Source organism: Mirounga angustirostris, unplaced genomic scaffold (genome assembly GCF_029215605.1).
Source record: "Mirounga angustirostris isolate CCGP_5_RB_7025 unplaced genomic scaffold, mMirAng1.0.hap1 SCAF_6, whole genome shotgun sequence".
Taxonomy (NCBI): domain Eukaryota; kingdom Metazoa; phylum Chordata; class Mammalia; order Carnivora; family Phocidae; genus Mirounga; species Mirounga angustirostris.
The window spans coordinates 122,521,511-122,542,399 of record NW_026991714.1 but is presented as its reverse complement, the minus strand read 5'-3'; the positions used below and the strand labels follow the sequence as shown (position 1 = coordinate 122,542,399).

Genomic DNA, 20,889 nt, shown 5'->3' with positions numbered 1-20,889 from the left:
GACGAAAAGAAAAAAAGGAGGTAGGCTTTAAGTAGGCTCTACACCCACTGTGGGGTCTGAACTCATGACTCCTAAGATCAAGAGTCACATGTTCTACTGACTGAGCCAGCCAGGTGCCCCTAAAGCCTAACTTTGATGAAAGTAGTCTTTTATTAAAAATTAACTGAATACGTATACATTTAATATAAAAGGTGACACAAAATGAGGCACTTAAATATCATTTATGTGTCTACCTTACAAATGGGCTTTATACAGAATTGTCAAGTATTTTTCACAAGGAGTCGTATTTCCTGCAATTTCCATCACAGAGCCTTAGCATAAAAATGCTTTTAGTTTCTAGAGGGTAATATGAACAAGAAAAGCTTTAAAAAACATGGTATCAATCCACCCTTATACGGAAATAGTATAGATTTATATATCTGGAATGACTAAAATATTTGCTGAATTAAAGATGCTACTCTAATGTGATTAGAATTACAAATTATACTAGAAACAGTAAAATATTAAGTTTATCAGTATTCAAAATTGATCACAAGATGATTTCTATTAATAAGGATTTAAAAAAAATATATAAACAAAAATCCAACTCAAACAGTTTTAGGTGAATTTATCAGGTCATAGGACTGAATACTCCATACACTCAGCTAACTTTGGTCTTTGACCAAGAGGTTCACAGCATTAGTCAAGGACTCCACTTCTCTACCAGTCTCTCAGCCATGTCTTCCTCCATGTGTGCGCTTCATGGCTTGGTACTCAGAGAAATGACTGCAACAATGTGAGTTGTCACATCCTTAATGTAACTTTCAATGATCCTCCAGCTGCTTTTCTAGTAACTCTCACAAAAAAGAAGGAAAAAAATCCTTCCGGGAAGTTCTCAGTAAGTATCTCATTCCGCAAGTATCACAACCACCTGAGAAATAAGCCTTACCAGTGAGTCAAGCAGGGCCTACAGCTGAGGCAAATCACACGACTCTTAAGTAACTCGAGTCAAGGGCAGTAGGGAGATCACAGGGCTCAAGTATTGAAATTTAATTGAAATACATAAGACTTCATTTAAAAATATAAAAAATAATAGCCCATTTGGTAATAGTATCTCTCATATTATGGGTGCTTTCTATTAATTTTGGACAGCAAATTACTATTTGGAGAAGACACATTATCCTGAAATTATCTCAATCAATGCTAGTGTGCAAGGTCACTTGTTGATTAATGGGGTTTTTTGTTGTTTGCTTAACTGGAGTAGGAAAGGAAGAAATTGAATGTAAAATAAGTAAGGATTCCTGAAGGTATAACCATCTGATTACAAACTATCACAAAGAGCCTTTAAACATTACCTTAAAAAACAACATAGTAAGAGACTTTGCCATAGAGATAATTTTATACCTATAGAATGAAAGAAAAAAAGGAATGCACTTGGAAATTTATGGCTTGAGACAAAATTTCTCATAGGAAGATAATATGTAGAATCAAAAGCACTATATCTTTGGGGCACCTGAGTGGCTCAGTTAAGTGTTCAACTCTTGATTTCAGCTCAGGTCTTGATCTCAGGATCATGAGTTCAAGCCCCACGTTGGGCTCCATACTGGGCGCGGAGCCTACTTTAAAAAAAAAAAAAAAAAAAAGAACTCTATCTTCTACAACTTGGACAAAAGTGAAAATAATGTGCTCTGGGGTTAGAGACCCCAAAACTGGTCACAGTGATCCTGAACATATTGATGTCAAAGATGTAGGCAAACAGTTCTGAATAAAAAACATTATCACACATTATTTTTATACTATGTGATCTGAATATGTAATTAGAAACTTAAATAAGTATTTTATTTTCATCTACATTCCTAAAAATTACACTTACGTGTGCACGTACACACACACCAACTGGCCAATTCTTTGAAGGATAGGGTAGATTCCCACATGGGGTACTAGGTAATTCATAGCAACTTTCTTGCTGAAAACAGCCTTTGTGATGATCCCTGACAGATGGGAAACAAGGTAAGCCTAATACCACTCCAATGCACGTGAAGGCTATTTTAGACATCAGTAGAGAAAGGGGGAACTCAAACAAAAACTGGCTGTGAGTTTAGAATGGCCGAGAGGGACCAAAATTTGTGTACCAGAGTAGTAGAAAAGAAAGCACTCCACTGAAAAAGAGCTCCAGGAATCTGCACAGGAGGCCAGTTGAGTCTTCAGCTAAATACTAACCTGTGTGTAAGGCAAAACACAAGACGGGGCAAAAAACAGCATCTGGGAAAAGAATAGTTACTGGGGAGCAGTAAGCAAAAACAGTCTGCAGAGCTCACTCAGAGATGAGAAGTATTCACATTCCCACCAACCAAAATGTAAAGGCATCACTGAATACACAGGACACTCAGGAGAGACCTGAATGCTCAGGTCCATCTGAAATTATGCAAGTCAGAAGAGAATGGAAAAAAATCTTTAAAATGCTGAAAGAAAAAAATAAAACAATGAGGGGGGAAAAACCCTGTTGACTTAGAATTCCATACCAAGATTAAATATCTTCCAAAAATGAAAGCATAACAGGGGTGTCTAGCTGGTTCAGTTGGTAAAGCATGCAACTCTTGATCTTGGTGTCTTGAGTTCAAGTTCCACATTAGACACAGAGTTTACTCAAAAAAAAAAAAAAGAAAGAAAGCATAAAATTTGTTTTCAAACAAAAGCTGAGAGAATCTGTTGTCAGTAGACCTGAACTATATTTTAAAGGAAATTTCAGGCAGAAAGAATGTATCATTTGAAAACATGAGTTTACACAAAGAAATGAAAAGCACTGAAATAGTAAATATGGAAAAATATAAAAAGACATTTTGGAAAAGACATAAAGAACAAAAATATAAAAGTCACTTAAATATTTCTAAAGGATATAGGACTCCTTGAAGCAAACATATTATCAACGTATTAAGGGATTTACAGCACAAAAATCAAAAGGGAAAGAATGGCAATACACTGTTGTAAGGTTATTACATCATAGTCAAAGTAATAAAACACTATTTGAGGGTAGATTGTGATAAAGTATCACAAGCCCTCCTGCAGCAGTTCTCAACAGTGTCCCAGAGATGCTTTCATTGGGCCTGCAAAGTCAAAATGACAAGGACATAATAGTTTGTCCTTGTCAATGTATTAACATTAGCTCTCCTGGTGCTAAAGCAACGTTAAATAAAACTGTTGGTACTCTAGCACAAATCAAGGCAGACTCCAACTGTACTACTAATCACTGTACTCACAATTAAAAAACAAAAAGGGAATGGGGGAAGTCTGGTCAGTTTCACTTAAGAATATCTATGATTAAACAGTAAATATTACTAATTATATTAAATCTTGAGCTATAATAAACATCTCTTTAATATTTTATGTGATAAAAGGACATGTATACATAAGGAACTTCTGCTGCACACCAAAGTACAATGGTTGTCTAGAGAAAAAGCATTTGTGCAATTATTTGAGTGGTAAAGGGGCCAAACCTCTTTTATTATGGACACTATTTTTTTTTAATTACTTTGCGTTCTTTTTAATTTTTTAATTTATTTTTTTATTAAAGATTTTATTTATTTGACAGAGAGAGAGACAGCCAGAGAGGGAACACAAGCAGGGGGAGAGGGAGAAGCAGGCCTCCTGCAGAGCAGAGAGCCCGATGTGGGGCTCGATCCCAGGACCCTGGGATCATGAACTGAGCCGAAGGCAGACGCTTAACGACTGAGCCACCCAGGCGCCCCTATGGACACTATTTTTTTAATTAAAAGAAAACTAATAGCAAACTATACTTATCCAGACTTGAGTATCTGGCAGATATTTTCTCAAATTTGTACAAAGTAGGCACTTCATCTCCATGGTATTCCTCCAAAAAAATACAACCCCAGTCAAGTCATACGGAAATCATCAAACAAACCCAAATTGAGGACCTGACATAATAAATATATACATTTGGTCTCTGTTTCTTGGCACACAGATCCTAAAACGCTTGAAATTTCTGAATTAAGTGGGGTTTTTTTGTATGCTAATGAGATGATGGGTAGCTGAAGTCTCCTGGATATCCTCAGGATAGGGGCTAGTTGACAGGGGCACCAACCCTGTAATGAGAGGGTTGGACCTTTCAGCCTCACCCCCTACCTCTGGAGAGGGGAGAGGTGCTGGAGGTTGAGTTAATCACTAATGACCAGTGAGTCAATCAATTATGCCCACATAATGAAGCCTCCATAAAAAGCCCTAACAAACAATTTAGAGTGCTCCTGGGTTGGTGAACACATGGGGGTGTGCGAGGGTGATGCACATGGAGAAGTCATTGACACTTTACACCTCTTCCATATACCTTGCTCTATGTATCTCTTTCATCTGATTGTTCATGAGTTTTAACCTTTTATAAAACTGGCAATCTAAATCTAGTAAGTCAACCATTTTCTGGAGTTCTATGAGTCATTCTAGCAAATTATCAAACCCAAGGAGGGAATCATGAGAGTCTCCAATTTATAGTTGGATGGTCAGAAGTACTAGAAGCTCGGACCTGGAATTGGCTTGGGGGGGGGGGGCGGGCATGTAGGACTGAGCTCTTAAGCTGTGGAATCTGACACTGACTCCAGGTAAATAGTGTCAGAATTGAATTCAATTGTGGGACACCCTGCTGGTGTCAAAGAATTGGTCAGCATGGGGGGAAAAACCCTACACAGTTGGTGTCAGAAATACTGAGGGTAGAGATAAAATAGTCTTTCTTTTAAGGAACATGCTGGGAAACACCTGACCAGTACCACTCAAAAGTGTCAGGGTTCATAAAAACAAGGAAAGACTGAGAAATTGTCAAAGGCCATAGAGACAAAGAAACACGATAACAAAATACAATGTGGTATTCTGGATTGGATCCTGGAACAGTAAAAGGACCTAAGTAGAAAAACTGGTGAAATCCAAATGAAGTCTGGAGTTTAGTTAACAGCAATGTACCAGTGTCAATCGTCAATTTCTTAGTTTTGACAAAAGTCCAGAATAATGCAAGTAATATTAGCATTAATGAAAAATGAATGAATTATTATACAGGAACTCCCTGTATTTTCTTCTCAACCTTTCTATAAATCTAAAGTTATTCCAACATAAAGTTTATTAAAACAAAAAAGGATGAAGTGAACAAGTGATTTCAAGGAAAGCAACTGTGAGTAATTATTGTCAATAATAAAAGTCAACCTTTCAAGTGAAATTGAAATTCTGCAAAACTTATAAATGCCACATTTGACAGTTTCCAATAAATTTTTCAGATGAAATCAGTGATATTACAACATTTAAATGATCTGCAATATGGCAAACCAGTATTTTCCAAATGATCAATGCATAATAATATGAAACCACATGGGGTAAAAACATCCATTCAAAGTGCAAGAGAGACCAATGGATTTTAATATAACAGAGTTACATATTTTCAGATTCCACAATATAACTTAACCTTTAAGAAACTACCACTTGATGAATTTGAGTGTACCAAAGAAAAATATCCACAAATATCTGAAAAGGCTATTAAAATGCTCTTCCCTTTACAGTTGTTAAAAAAGAAAACCACAGGCCCCAAATGGAGTCACTTAGACCACACAGAGGCTTGATACCTAACGTAACTGAAGTTTCAACCTGCCCCAGAAATGTAGTCTTATTAATCAGTCAGTCAGGAATTTTCTGGTCAGTACCAATGTGGTAATCTGTCACTGGGCCCTCTCCATCCTCTCTCCCCGCGCCCCCACAAAAGAAGATGAAGTAATCTGCATCATAAGACCCCCTTAAAGGGTCTTCCCTAAAAAAGGGCAACTTTGCCTGAAACCATCCTTTCTTTTCTTTTGCCAGTAACTTCTTGACCCACCCTCCTTCCTACAAAAACCTTCCATTTTGTACAGCTCCTCAGAGCTCCCCTCTACCTGCTGAATGGGATGCTATGCGATTCATAAATCGCTTAATAAAGCCAATTAGATCTTCACATTTACTTGGCTGAATTTTGTTTTTAAACACTGTCTACATATCTGTTTGAGGCCAGATTTTCTTCACAGATGTAAACCAAAACAACATACAGCAAGAAATTGAAAGCAAGAGTAGATATTTAATCTAGCCTTCTTTTATTAAGCCAGACTTCAAAGAGATAAGAAAAAGTAAAACAATGGCACTCTTCCTACCAGTTGTTTTTTTTTTAAGATTTTATTTATCCATTCGACAGCGAGAGCAGGCACACAAGCAGGGGGAGTGGGAGAGGGAGAAACAGGCTCCCCACCGAACAGCGAGCCCGACGTGGGGCTCGATCCCAGGACCCCGGGATCACTACCCGAGCTGAAGGCAGCCGCCCAACCGACTGAGCCACCCAGGCGCCCCCCACCAGTTTTTTAAAAATACTTTTAAAAATACAGTTAACATAAATATTATTTATGTTAACATGTAATGACTTTACTAACATTATTTTAAAATGAATTAATAAATACCTCAATATTTCAGTTTTAACTTTGGGTATAGTAATAAATGATAATCAACTTAAGCAAAAAGTCTTTGAGGTCGTTGATAACTACAAATCCAAAGGAGTTGTGAAACTGAAACACTTGAGAACTGTTGGTCAAGACAACCAGTGAAAAACTAAAACAAGGATATATCTAATAAGCTAATAATGGAAATAAAATGGAGTACTAAAAATACTCACTTAATCCAAAAGAAGGCAGGAAAAGGGGAAAAAAAGAAACAAAGACCAGATGGGACAATTTGAAAAGAAATAGCAAGATGATAAATTTAAAACAAGTTACATCAATAATGACATTAAATGACACTCATTTACAAAAAGCTCAGCATTTCAGATGGTATAAAAAAGATTCAAATATGTTATATAAGAAACCAACTTTAAATATAAAGATGAATAAAAAGGAAAAGAACAGAAAAACAAACATCATGCAAGCACTAATTGAAAGCAAGCTGCAATGGATAAAGTCAGACAAAAACTTCATAGGCTGATTTATCAAGAAGACAAAAACAAGCTTCAAAACACATGTAGGAAAGGGAGAAACAACAAAGTAGACTGTGGTGGAGATTTTATTATTCCTCTTTCAGTAATTCATAGAACAGAAAATCAGAAAAATCATACAGGACTCGCACAACACTATCTTCTAACAAGACCCAACTGACATTTACATAACACTCCCCCAACATCTGCAGAATGCACAATCTTTTCAAGTGCACAAGGAATATTCACTAAGACAAGCTATGTCTGATGCATAAAACAAGTCTCAAACTTAAAAAAGGCTGAAGTTGTATAATGTATATTATATGACCATAAAGGAATTAAATTGGAAATCATTTACAGAAACTTATCTGGCAAATTCTGAAATATTTGAAAATTAAAATGATACACTTCCAAATAAACATCAGTAAAGGCGATAACAAAAAAAAAAAAAAAGAAAGAAAAAAACATCTGAAATGGAGCAAAAAATGAAAATACTGAAACTTGTGGAATATAGCTAAAGCATGGTTAGTGGGAAATTTATAAGCTTAATATACTTATATTAAAAGGATGAAAGGCCTAAAATCAGTGATCCACCTTAAAAAAAACTAGAAAAAAAGCAAAAAAAATCCAAAGAGGAAAAAAGTAAACAATGAAGAGCAAAAATAAATGAAATAGGAAACAGAGAGGAGGTAAAAATCAGTGAAATTAAAGGCATGTATTTTAAAAAATCAGTACAATTGATAAACTTCTGGTAAAACTGGTCAAGAAAAAAGAGAAGACAAAAATTACTAAAATCAGAAACGTAAGAGATGATCTCTATCCATATCACACATCCAGTAGACTTTAAAAGAATGAGAATATTAACAACAATTTATTCCAATAAATCCAACAACACAGATGAAATGTAAAAACCTCTTGAAAGCATGCTACCAAAATGGACTCAAAAAGAAATAGAAGGGCGCCTGGGTGGCTCAGTTGGTTAAGCGACTGCCTTCGGCTCAGGTCATGATCCTGGAGTCCCTGGATCGAGTCCCGCATTGGGCTCCCTGCTCGGCAGGGAGTCTGCTTCTCCCTCTGACCCTCCCGACCCTGCCCCCTCTCATGCTCTCTCTCTCTCAGTCTCTCTCTCAAATAAATAAATAAAATCTTTTTAAAAAAAAAAAAAGAAATAGAAAACTTCATGACCCTATGGCAATTAAAATAATGAATTTATATTTAAAAATTTACTCAGGGCGCCTGGGTGGCTCAGTCGGTTGAGCGGCTGCCTTCAGCTCAGGTCGTGATCCCGGGGTCCTGGGATCGAGCCCCACGTCAGGCTCCCTGCTCAGCGGAGAGCCTACTTCTCCCTCTCCCTCTGCCTGCCTCTCTGCCTACTTGTGGTCTCTCTCTCTCTCTGTCAAATAAATAAATAAAATCTTAAAAAAAAAAAAAATTTACTCAAAAATAACAACAAACCTCCATATTTGGTTTTTGTCAGTAGTTCTCTACTGGGGTCAACTTTGGCCCCCAGGCAACATTTCTGGTTGCCACAACTCGGGGTGGGGGTGGAGTGTGGCTCCTGGCATCTAGTGGGTAGGGAAGTTGTAAATATGCTACATTGCAGAGGAAAGTCTCCCACAACAATAATTACAAGGCCTAAAATGTCAATAGCACTGAGGTTGAGAAACTTTGCCTTTGATAATTTCACTAACAAGTTCTACCAAACATTTAAGGAAGAAATAATACTAATTCTACACAAATTCTTTCAGAATAGAGGGGGAAGAAATCATTCTCAATGCATTCAATGATGCCAGCATTATCCCAATACCAAAATCAGACCAAGATATTAAAAGAAAATTACAGACTAGTATCTTAAATGAAAGTTCTTAACAAAATATTAGCAAATTGACTTCTGGTTTCTGGTCTAGCATGGAGGAAGCTTAGAAGCTGCCACTCCATCCTAACAAGTAAAAAAGCCAAACTAAAAAAATTAGTAACTTTTCTTGGACCTATCAGAGAAGTAAAGCCACAGGGCGAACTGTGCCCCCCAAAATGGAGATAGGTAGGTGGATATAAAGAAACAGAGCAGAAAGCCACGAGCACAAACGGCTGTGGGAACAAATCCCAGGGCAGGAAAACATGAACTATAATTCTATCATTGAAAAATGGCTGGAGGCACAGCGTGCACAGGTTTGAGAGCTACAACTACAAGAGGACCCAATCCCACATACTTCTGTTGAGTTTTACCTCCAGTAACTCTACCAGGTCTAGAGTGAAGATTAGAGAAAAATCCCCTCGTGCTTCTAGCAGTAGGAGGGGAAAGGAACTATTTTTTTTTAAATTTAAATTCAATTAACATATAGTATATTATTAGCTTAAGAGGCAGAGTTCAATGATTCATCAGTTTTATATAACACCCAGTGCTTATCACATCATGTGTCCTCCTTAATGTCCATCACCCAGTTACCCCATTCCCCCCCAACCCAGCAACCCTCAGTTTATTTCTATAATTAAGAGTCTCTTAGGTTTGTCTCCCTCTCTGATTTTGTCTTATTTTTCCCTCTCTTCCCCTATGATCCTCTGTTTTGTTTCTTAAATTCCACATATGAGTAAAATCATAATTGTCTTTCTCTAACTTATTTCACTTAGCATAATACCCTCTAGTTCCATCCACATCCTTGCAAACAGCAAGATTTCATTTTTTTTGATGACTGAGTAGTATTCCATTGTATATATAGACCACTTCTTTATCCATTCACTGTTGGTGGACATCTTGGCTCTTTCCACAGTTTGGTTATTGTGGACATTGCTGCTATAAACACTGGGGTGCATGTACCCCTTCGGATCCCTACATTTGTATCTTTGGGGTAAATACCCAGTAGTGCAATTGCTGGGTCATAGGGTAGCTCTATTTTCAACTTTTAGAGGAACCTCCATACTGTCTTCCAGAATGGCTGCACCACCTTGCATTCCCACCAACAATGTAGGAGAGTTCCCCTTTCTCCACATCCCCGCCAACATGTCCTTTCCTGACTTGTTAATTTTAGCCATTCTGACTGGTGTGAGGTGGTATCTCATTGAGGTTTTGATTTGGATTTCCCTGTTGCCAAGCGATATTGAGCCCTTTTTCATGTGTCTGTTGGCCATTTGGATGTCTTCTTTGGAAAAATGTCTGTTCATGTCTTCTGCCCATTTCTTGATTGGATTATTTGTTCTTTGGGTGTTGAGTTTGATAAGTTCTTTACAGATTTTGGATACTAACCAAGCTGAGGGTTGCTGGAGGGGAGGCGGGTGGGGGGATGGGGTGGCTGGATGATGGACAGTGGGAAGGGTATGTGTTATGTGGTGAGTGCTGTATATTGTGTAAGACTGATGAATCACAGACCTGTACCCCTGAAACAAATAATATATTATATGTTAATAATAAAAATACAAAAACCTCTTAAAAGTCTACTGAGTTCTGTTCTTACTGTTATATATATATATTAAAAATTTACTTATTTTTAGAGAGAGAGAGTGAGAGAGCATGAACAAGCAAGTGGGGGGGGGGGAGGTGCAGAAGTACAGGGAGAGAATCTCCAGCAGTCTCCCTCCCTGCTTAGCACAGAGCCCAACATGGGACTCAATCTCACGACTATTAGATCATGACCTGAGCCAAAATCAAGAGTCGGACACTTCATTGACTGAGCCACCCAGGTGCCCTGTTCTGTTTTAAAATGAACCACCCAGTTAAAAAATGGCAAAAGATCTGAAGAGAGACCTCACTAAAGAAGCTATATAGATGGCAAGTAAACGTAAGATGCTCCAACTCATATGTTAATAGGGAACTACAAGTTAAAACAACAGTAAGATACTACTGTGTACCTATTAGAATGCTCAAAATCCAAAACACTGAGTAACAAATGCTGATGAGGATGTGGAGCAATAGAAACTCTCATTCACTGCTGATGAGAATGCAAAATGGTATACCTAGTTTGGAAGATAGTTTGGCTGTTTATTACAAAACTAAACATATCCTTACCATATGATCCAGCAATCAGAATCCTTGGCATTTACCCAAATGAAATGGAAATTTATATCCATAAAAAAAACCAAACCTGCCTGTGGATGTTTATAGCAGCTTTATTCATTAATGAATAAAGTGAAATTATTCCATAAAATACTATAATGTCATTATACATTTGTCAAAACTCTTAGAATGTACAACACCAAGAATACACCCTAATGTAAACTATGGACTTTGGGTAATTATGATGTGTCAGTGTAGATTCACTGATTGTAACAAATGTACCACATGGTGGTATAGGATGTCAACAGTGTGGAGGTTGTGTGTGGGGTGGGGGACAGGAGGTATATAGAAACTCTCTGTACTTTCTGCTCAATTCTGCTATGAATCCAACACTATTCTAAAAAAGTTTATCAATTAAAAAAATATATATGCAGGGGCGCCTGGGTGGCTCAGTCGGTTAAGCGTCTGCCTTCGGCTCGGGTCATGATCCCAGGGTCCTGGGATTGAGCCCCGCGTCAGGCTCCCTGCTCAGTGGAGAGTCTGCTTCTCCCTCTCCCTCTGCCTGCCTCTCTGCCTACTTGTGCTCTCTATCTCTGTCAAATAAATAAATAAAAAAAAAATCTTTAAAAAAAAAAAAAAATATATATGCAAACCAAATCAGCAATATACAAAATGGATAATAACTGACTAACTGGGAGTTTATCCCAGGAATGAAAAGTTGATTTAACAATCAAAAAATGTTTTCAAATTAATAAGAAAAATTAATAAGAAAAACAGATTCCATCTGAGCTTTGCCTCATTTTAAAGGATGAAAAAACTAGATAACTAGCACCATCAGGTACCTGAGAGACATAAATTAAAATCTCTCAAGGATGGTATCACCTTAGCCTTCAAACTGTTTTCTACATATCATGTTCCAAATATTATATCCAGGTAACGAAGCAAAAGTAACTAGGCATGCACAGAGATAAAATAGCATCTAACAGAAACTAACAGAGGGGCACCTGGGGGGCTCAGTTGGTTAGGTGTCCAACTCTTTGATTTCGGCTCAGGCTACAATCTTGGGGTCATGAGATCAAGCCTCATGTGAGACTCCGCACCTGGCAGGGAGTCTGCTTGAGATTCTCTCTCCCTTTCCCTCTGCCCCTCCCCCTATTCATGCTTGCACTCTCTCTTTCTCAAATAAATAAATCTTAAAAAAAAATTAGCAGAAATGATTTTCAATATAAACAGACCTATAGAATTTGCAGACAGTGGTTATCAGACACAGGCTATGAAACAACTATACTTACTATGTTAAAGGAGATAAAGGCCAAGCTTGAAATTTCAGCAGGGAACTGTAAACTGTAAAAAGTGATACAGCAGATTTGGAAAAAAACCAGCTAGAAACATAAGAATTGAAAAACACAAATCTGACATTAGGAACTCAATGTATGGGGCTGTATTTTTAACACATTCTCTAGGTAATCCACTGTATTTAGGAACCAGAATCATAGACTATTATAATAAATCTTAATGTCCTTGTTTGCCAACCCACTTTTTTCTAATTTAGCTTCTATAATGCCTCCAAAATTACTTTTCTAATATATGAATTTGATGTCTCAGTACCTTATTTAAAAGTATTTTGGGGGACCCCTAGGTGGTTCAGTCGGTTAAGTGTCTGCCTTCGGCTTAGGTCATGTTCCCAGGGTCCTCGGATCGAGCCCCACATTGGGCTCCTTGCTCAGCGGGGAGCCTGCTTCTCTCTCTCTGCCTGCTCCCCCCTGCTTGTGCTCTCTCTCTCTGACAAATAAATAAAATCATTAAAATAAATAAATAAATAAATAAAATGTTTTTTAAAAAAGGTATTTTGGATAAAACCCAACTCTCTAATCTTGTGGCTAATGACCTTTCACCATCTATCCTATATCCCTGATATACTGGCCTACTAACTAAAAAAGTCTTGTGCATTCCTGTTGCTCATTCAATTTCCTCTTTCTGGGATGGCTTTCCCCATCTTGTCTACCTTGTAAACTCCTACCAGTTAGTATACTTCAGAACACAACTCATTATGTCATCCCTGAAAAGAATTAACTATTCTTTCATCTGTACTCTTCATACTTAGTTCACAACTCTACTATAGCACTCAAAATCATTAAAATTATATATGAAGCTATGTCTCTCCCCACAGTTATACTGGAATAATTCAAAGGCTAGGACTCATATTTATTTGTATCCCAAGAACCTGAACCAACATACACAGTCAACATATGTTGAATAAATTATGCATTTACTGAAGTAAAAACCAGACAATCCTAGAGAAGAATCTAGAATCAGTTCAAGAATTTTGTCCTTCAATTTCTGCTAGAGAAATGGCTTAGAGTTTGCTAACATGAGGTCACATGGTGAACTGGTAGCAGAATGGTATTCTGCCACACTCTGATGTCTTGGGCTCTGTAGCTAAAGGTATTTACCAGAAAGAAGGTGACTAGGAGGGAAATGTGAGAAAAGATCAGACTATAGATTCAAAGGCAGGGTGGCCAGTGTCTTGGAATAGCTTCTTAAAGAAGTAAAATACTAGAACTGGGGAGAGTAAAGAATAAAATAGGAGTTTCTCTTCCAAAGACAACATGAAAACCAAAATAGCCTGACACATAAACTGACTTGACTTTGAGTTTCAGGAGACAGTGAGAACACCCCTTCTAAAGGAGCTAATGTTAAAGCTGCATCAATCATATTCCTATATGCTATGAATAGTTTATAGACAGCCAAAATAATGTTTCAGAAATGGAAGTAACTTCCCATGTGGACCTCTCTACCACCTCAAGACCATGCCTGCCCAAGATAAAGAGGCTCTCTTACACAACTTGATCCAAGAGCCAGGAAACCATCACACTTGGAGTAGAGAGGATAAAGCCAATTATGATGCCTTTACTGATTCTAAATTTTATTCCAGAATCTGTGAAGTAGGAGAAATAAAATCCATCACATAACTCAACCTTAATTGAAACCTTGGGGCAAAACATTTAATCACCCCTTGGCAAACAGGAATGCCTTAGTAAACTTCATTTTGGTGAAGTTATTAGCACAATTCTGTTTGTTTAATTTGATGCCTAACATAATATACAAGTCTGACATAAAGACAGAATGAATACAACTTTTAATGTAACTGATACAAAATGTATTTACAGAATCAAATAACAGGTAGTGAGTATTTTCAGACTGTAACCCTTTTCCAAGTCTCTGTCTCTGATGATAGCAAAAAACTTTCCTCCAAATCCCACCCAGTTCAATTTGTGAGAACTTACTGCTTTTATTCTTTTAGTTTTCTTTAACCAAAGCAAGTTTCTTTCTTAAGGCTTATACTTTTCTCCTCTCCAAGAAGCACAGGCTGAGCTATTATGAATTCCTCTCTCAACCTTCAGACCATACAAATTAACTTTTATGAAATCAATTTATTCACACATAGGAAAGACAATATTTTATCACTAACTATAAAATAAAGAACACACACGCAGCCAGAAAGGTAGTTATTGACTAGCTTCTCAAGGTGACATTACACTAGGTAACAAAGGTGAAAATAAAACAGGCAAGGGTGTAACAATTTTAAGGACTTTTCAAAAATAAATTCTGAACACAGTCCAGCCCCTCCACAATTTAAACACAAATAAGGAAGTAGGTACTTTTTGCACTACTCAAATTTTACACCAAAAGTATCTATATTTAAGCATAATTAAAGCCAACAAATTGTTTTCAAATATTTTAATGCTGCACACACCAATCAAGTTATTTTTTTTACACCAATCAAGTTATTAACCAGAATATTAAGCTCTAACACGTTCACAATGTTATATATTTAAGTACTGCTCACAAAGCACACATATTCTAGTCCTTTTCATAATGTTATTGTTCCTGCAATAAAACATTTCAAAGGCAATGGCTTAACTGAGGAGAGTGACCTATTCTTTTAGATTTTTAAGACATTTTGAAGTGCTCAGATTAAGAAATCAGTGTCTTAAAAGTTTTTTCCCTTACCTATCAAAAGTTATGTGAAAGTGTTTCAACCTCTCCACTGAAACTTCACTCAGAAAAAGACATGAGTGATGAAAAACTGGAAACATCATCTAAGTATTACAATCTCATTTTCTTATTTAAAGATGCCAATATAAAAACAGTTCCTAGCAAAAAAAGATCTGTCAGTTTGATATAAATAGGGTATATTCAATCTAGTATGCAATCATGTTACAATTATACATAACATGGCTCATTTGTAATCATTCTTACTTGCAGTTTGGAGATCAGACGACAATGTAGCTACATTCCAACTTTGGCCAATTAATTTAGAAAAACCAAAAACTTAGGTCAATTGAATTACAATATAACTGAAATACTATTTATTATTAATAGATGCAATTTTTAATATGGCTCACCAACTGGTTCAAAAGGCCACAAGCAGGAATTTCACACCTGCAAGAGAACACATGTGATAATCCTCATAAAATAATATTATGAATATTCATGTGATTTGGGAACTGATTCAAGTTAAATGCCAAACGTGAGTCAGTTTGATTTTGCTATTATCCTAAAATGATTTTTATATTGCTTTATGTTAACATGAAAAGCAATAAAACTGATCAGACCTTTAATAAAATTTACTATAATTAAAAAAAAGAATTTAACCTACAAATATCTCTCACTTATGAACTTCATGTACCTCTGAAAAGTTATGGGTGCAAAACAAGGAAAGATAAATAAGGCAAAAAAAATTTATATATATATAGTGACATTCTGTTCTTGAAATGAGTAAAAAATATATATATAACACCATATGTGTAAAAATATACACAATTATATGTGCTTCCACACAAAAAATGAATTTTAAAAGGCCTAAAAATGTGAAGGGAAAGTGAAATGAGACATATCTTCCTATAATGTCTTACATTTTTATAGAGAATGTAATCATGTGTTAATTGTGTAATTAATAATTAAGAAAAAAGTTTGTAAATAAAACCTTAATTTTCTAGTTACTTTATAATCTTATAGAGGTCGTTCCACTAAAAAGAAAATTCTGGCCCAATAATATAGTCATACTTAAGAATATATCAACTACTTTCTGAATATCTGTTTTAAAAAATTATTATCCTATGAAATACTCTTCATCCTCTAATCTCTCAATAAATCTTACTATTTTGCCACTCATAAAGCAAGTAAGGAATCCTTAGAAAGCCCAGCAGAATGTACTTTCCTTCTGTATTTTTATCACTGCCTCACTTTTTCAGGCACTTTTACACTGGAATTACTAGCTCCTTTCATTTTCTACAGCCTGAATAGCGTTAAGGCCCTGCCCTAAAACATGAAAGATGTATCCTGGGGCACCTGGGTGGCTCAGTCAGTTAAGCATCTGCCTTCAACTCTGGTCAAGCCCCGCATCAGGCTCCAAGCCCAGTACGGAGTCCGCTTCTCCCTCTCCCTCTGCTTCTCCCCACACCTCCCCCTACCGTGCTCGAGCACTCTCTCTCAAATAAAATCTTAAAAAAAAAAAAGAATGAATGAATGAAAGATGTGCCCTAACATTCTTTATGTCTTTACTGATCCTTCATTTTTGATTTCTGACTCTCAACATATAATATTCATTCAAAAGGAGTACATGGTAAAGGATCTCAAACAACTTTTATGTTCATAATGTTTTACAGAGTTTAAAATTCAGGGCTGTGAAAAACATGTTTTCAAGTGGCAACAGAGACACAAAGTTATAAATTTACTGTTACTAATAAAAGAAAATCATGCCCACCTTGAAAATGACAACTGCAGGGAAGAGGAGAGCAAAGTCAGACAAATGGGGAGGAGAGCACATACATACAAACAGGGAAAGACAAAGCAGAAAGGGAGAGGCAGAAACACGTTCCATTCATGGAAAGATACATATTTTGAGGGGGGGGGTAAAGGATCAGAAGAACAAAGACTTCACTATCTACCATACCCCCCAGAAAACAAACAACCATGGAAAAGGCACCCAAATAACACACTAACCTACACGTCACTGGAAAGTTCAAAAATTAAAAGGAGCAGGTGGGAGATATCATCATTTGTAAAAGGCCAGACAAAGGACTACAGAGGAGAGCACTGCATCACCTCCACTCCCTCGTCCCACATGAAAATAAGAGTTGTTCTTTCCCTGACCCCTCATCAAATTTTCACACAATATATATGAAAGAGAGAGTGTGACGTCTTCGCTTTCCAAAATGAAAATAGCTAATTAAAAGTATACAACACATAAATAAACAGATAATTATCCAACCAGTAATTTATTTAGAGACCTGTTGCAGAATGTTAGTTTACATAAAGATATAAAAGTATGCACATGCATATTTAACGTAAACTATCATAAAGTCAAGAATACAAACCTTCAATAGCAAGACCACTGTTTTGCCTCTAGAGGGCGAACTTGGTCTTCTGGAAAACTCTAGACAAGAGAAGTTACTTTCAGACTTTACGAAAAAATGTTAAAATTTAAGATGTTGAGACAGCAAAAATTCCCAAACTTTCTTGGTTAACAGTACCCTTAGCATACCATTAATTTTTTCAAGGTTCCCCCTAAACCAAGAGAAATACCTAAGTATTCTGTTTAATAAGTAGTTATGCCCAACAATTTAATAAGGATTTATGTCCTAACACTTAGTAGTCATTTGATAAAATACACATAAATTGAAGGGAAAAAGGCTTTCATTCTTAAATAACCACAATTACTAATTAGGCATGTATGCTTCTTGTGCACTGTATAATTTCACAAATCTTGAAATCAGATTGGACCCGGTCACACTCATTTCCTGTTGAACACTGATTTTTGCACAGTATCTGACTTTCATGACAGCAATCTCAGAAAACCAGATTTACAAAGATATGATGCCACAGAAAAAAAATATAGTGCCAAAACTGTGTATAATTTCAAGCTAACAGTCTGCACTGTAACCACCAGACATGGAATATCACTCAGCCAGCCACTGTTCCCCAGTGCCTTAGCTGTAGCACATGGGAGTACCCAGGTTCACAGGCTGGAAAACACAACACTACAGTTTCAAGTCCCAGCAGCTATATAAACTAGTCAATATTTTAATTGTAAATAAAATTAACTACAACAGATGTTTTTAAAGATTTAAAATTTTTCTTCTATTAATAGCCAGGGAAACCAGTTTTTCTTTGAGCAATAAAAGGAACTCTATCAAATCCTTAATGTAAGGTATTTTTTCCAATTTGAATGATGATTATTGTCTTAATGTGATTATTTTTATACACCATGGTTGTGTTGAATCTGAAAAACTACAACTTCGGGAAGGAGAGAGATAGGAAATGTATTACATACATATCTCCTTCTGAGCAACAACTTCTCAGAACTTAGAAATGCCTGCAAACTGATCAGTCTCACTCATCTCCTAGTACTGATGGAGCCCAAGTTCAGGAGTCAAGCAAGATCTGAAATTCTTAAGAGCTTCAGAACATGGACATTAATACAGATATTAGAAGAACTGACTCCAAAATTACTAGAAACAGATTATACATCCACCTATCTCACAAAGTCCTTGGTTCAGTCAGAACACCAGAAAAGTGACCAAAGACGGTGTTCAACCTCAGAAGTTACTCAGCTTTTGCTTTCTACTGTTTCACCGATTGACAACTCCCTGCATCCATAAAATCTGTGCCACTGGCAAACGCTGCCATATTCAATTAGAAGTCAAAGTATGTGGTAAGACTGCTTAGCTAAGAAGAAAAACAAAAAACCAAAAAGCTCTCCAAGGAATAACTAGGAAAAAAAAAAAATCAATGTTCTATCACTTTCGAGAATTTTCACAACCATAAAAGATAACTGAAAATAGTGCGTGTTTTTTTTAAAAAAAATTAAGGTTACTACAAATATCTAATAACCCCCAAATTTTATATGTAGAAGAAGTATGAATGAAAGTGGAATATGATTATCAAGAAAAAATACTTGAAAAGCTAAGACAAACCACGTGGCGATAGTAGTACTTACCTGTTGAATGATTTTGGAAGTTTTTTGAAGATTCTCTCTAGGAGGGACTTTACCAAATAATTTCCAGCCAGGAGCACTATGAACAACTGATTTGAGTTCCTTTGTCCTTTTTGGAAAAAGGTTTCTGAAACACAGAAAAGTTACATGAATTATGTTTTTGGTAACCAGAGCACTATTTAATAATTTTTAAAGTATGTTTATACCCAAGACAAACACAAAATACATTTAAATTAAATTCTTTCTTTTTATTTTTTTAAAGATTTTTTTATTTTTAAGTAATCTCTACACCCAACACAGGACTTTAACTCACAACCCTGAGATCAAGAGTTTCATGCTCCACCAACTGAGCCAGCCAGGTGCCTCTAAATGAAATTATTTCCACTACTTATACAACTGACTATTAGACTAACAAGACTTACTTAAGAATACCTGAGTAATAGAGAAATTCTAGAAAAATTATCAACAGAGATACTAGATAAACAAATTGGGAGAAAAATGATAGCTCTAAATAAAATGTAACTATCTGCTTTGAATCAGTTACAAAGTATACTAGAACTGACTATACCTGTACTTGGTAATAAAAGCCAAGAATCTGAGAACAAAAAAGTTAAAGAGAATCTGTTTAAAATAGGTAAAGTAATAAAATTTTTTTGGGAAAATACTATTTAATTATTTTCAGTAATAATTTGTTATGATTTGCAATAACAGGGCATCTACTGATCCTCCATTGCTATAATATATGTTTATGTAGATTGTTTTCCTAGGACAGGTATGTACAAGAAAGCTTAGTGCCAAAGACTCAATAAACAGCCTTGGAAGAAAGTATCTCCTAGGCGCCTGGGTGGCTCAGTCAGTTGAGCGTCTGACTTCGGTTTCAGCTCAGATCCTGATCTCAGGGGTCATGGGACTGAGCTCCACATCGGACTGGGCGCTCAATGTGAAGTCTACTTGGGATTCTCTCTCCCTCTCCCTCTGCCCCTCCCGCTCCTGCTTTCTCTCTAAAATAAATAAATAAATCTTTGAAAGATTAAAAAAGAAAGAATCTCTCACTGATGTATCTTTCTAAAGGAAACCTGTACAAGGATCAAGGATTTTTTTTTAGAAGACTTTTTATTTATTTATTTGAGACAGAAAGCACACAAGAGCACAAGAAGGGGGAGGGTCAGAGGGAGACGAAGAAGGAGATTCCTCGCTGAGCAGGGAGCCCAATGCGGGGCTCAATCCCAGGACCCTGGGATCATGACCTGAGCTGATGCCGGACGCTTAACTGACAGAACCACCCAGGTGCCCCCAAGGATCAAGGATTTTACTTATTTATCTCTAGGCCCTTACCAACCAAAATAAGTATCTATAGCAGATATAAGCAGGAATGATATTCAAAATATGTATCTATCAATAAAGCATGACCAGGGCACCCTCAGAAAGGTACTGATGAATCCAACCGAATAGGAACCCTTCTTATAAGCTATAAGTGATCATTAAGCAAATTTTTTTAATGTTTTATTTATTTATTCATGAGAGTCAGAGAGAGAGAGAGAGAGAGAGAGGCAGAGGCAGAGGGAGAAGCAGGCTCCCCGCCTAGCAGGGAGCCCGATGTGGGACTCGATCCCAGGACCCCGGGATCATGACCTGAGCCAAAGGCAGACACTTAACCATCTGAGCCACCCAGGCGCCCCTCATTAAGCAAATTTTTAATTTGCACATATAGTTACAAATTATTTGAAGTCCTAAATAACTTGATTTATCCACATTCAAAAGATCATATATCTGTTCTTAAAAGTAATTATTGTGATAAAAAGGAGTTAAGTTTTTAAAGCCTAATGTTAAAGCCATTCTTTGAGTTTAGAAAGATATCAATGGACTCCTACAAAAGAATGTGGACTAATCCCTAATAAAGAGACACTCCCATTTCCTTGTGTGTGCAATGGAAGTGAACTGATGACA

The 20,889-nt window shown here is 36.5% G+C and overlaps 1 protein-coding gene across 5 annotated transcripts in view; it reads right to left on the bottom strand.

Moving 5' to 3' along the window:
* Window positions 1-20,889, bottom strand: part of TBC1D12 (TBC1 domain family member 12) — a 122,327-nt gene that overhangs the window by 38,528 nt on the left and 62,910 nt on the right. For 2 of the 5 annotated variants that reach the window (XM_064595044.1, XM_064595043.1), the window contains exons 2-3: window positions 18,946-19,069; window positions 15,350-15,386 (exon numbers count right to left, since the gene is read on the bottom strand). Coding sequence is in view for 1 of the 5 variants with exons in the window: in XM_045878457.3 (XP_045734413.1) it covers window positions 18,946-19,069 (124 nt within the window). In the remaining 4 variants the exon portion in view is untranslated. Of the gene's footprint in view, window positions 1-15,349; window positions 15,387-17,323; window positions 17,379-18,945; window positions 19,070-20,889 lie in introns of those variants that run through there. The other 3 variants (XM_045878458.2, XM_045878457.3, XM_064595045.1) reach the window with 2 other exon arrangements.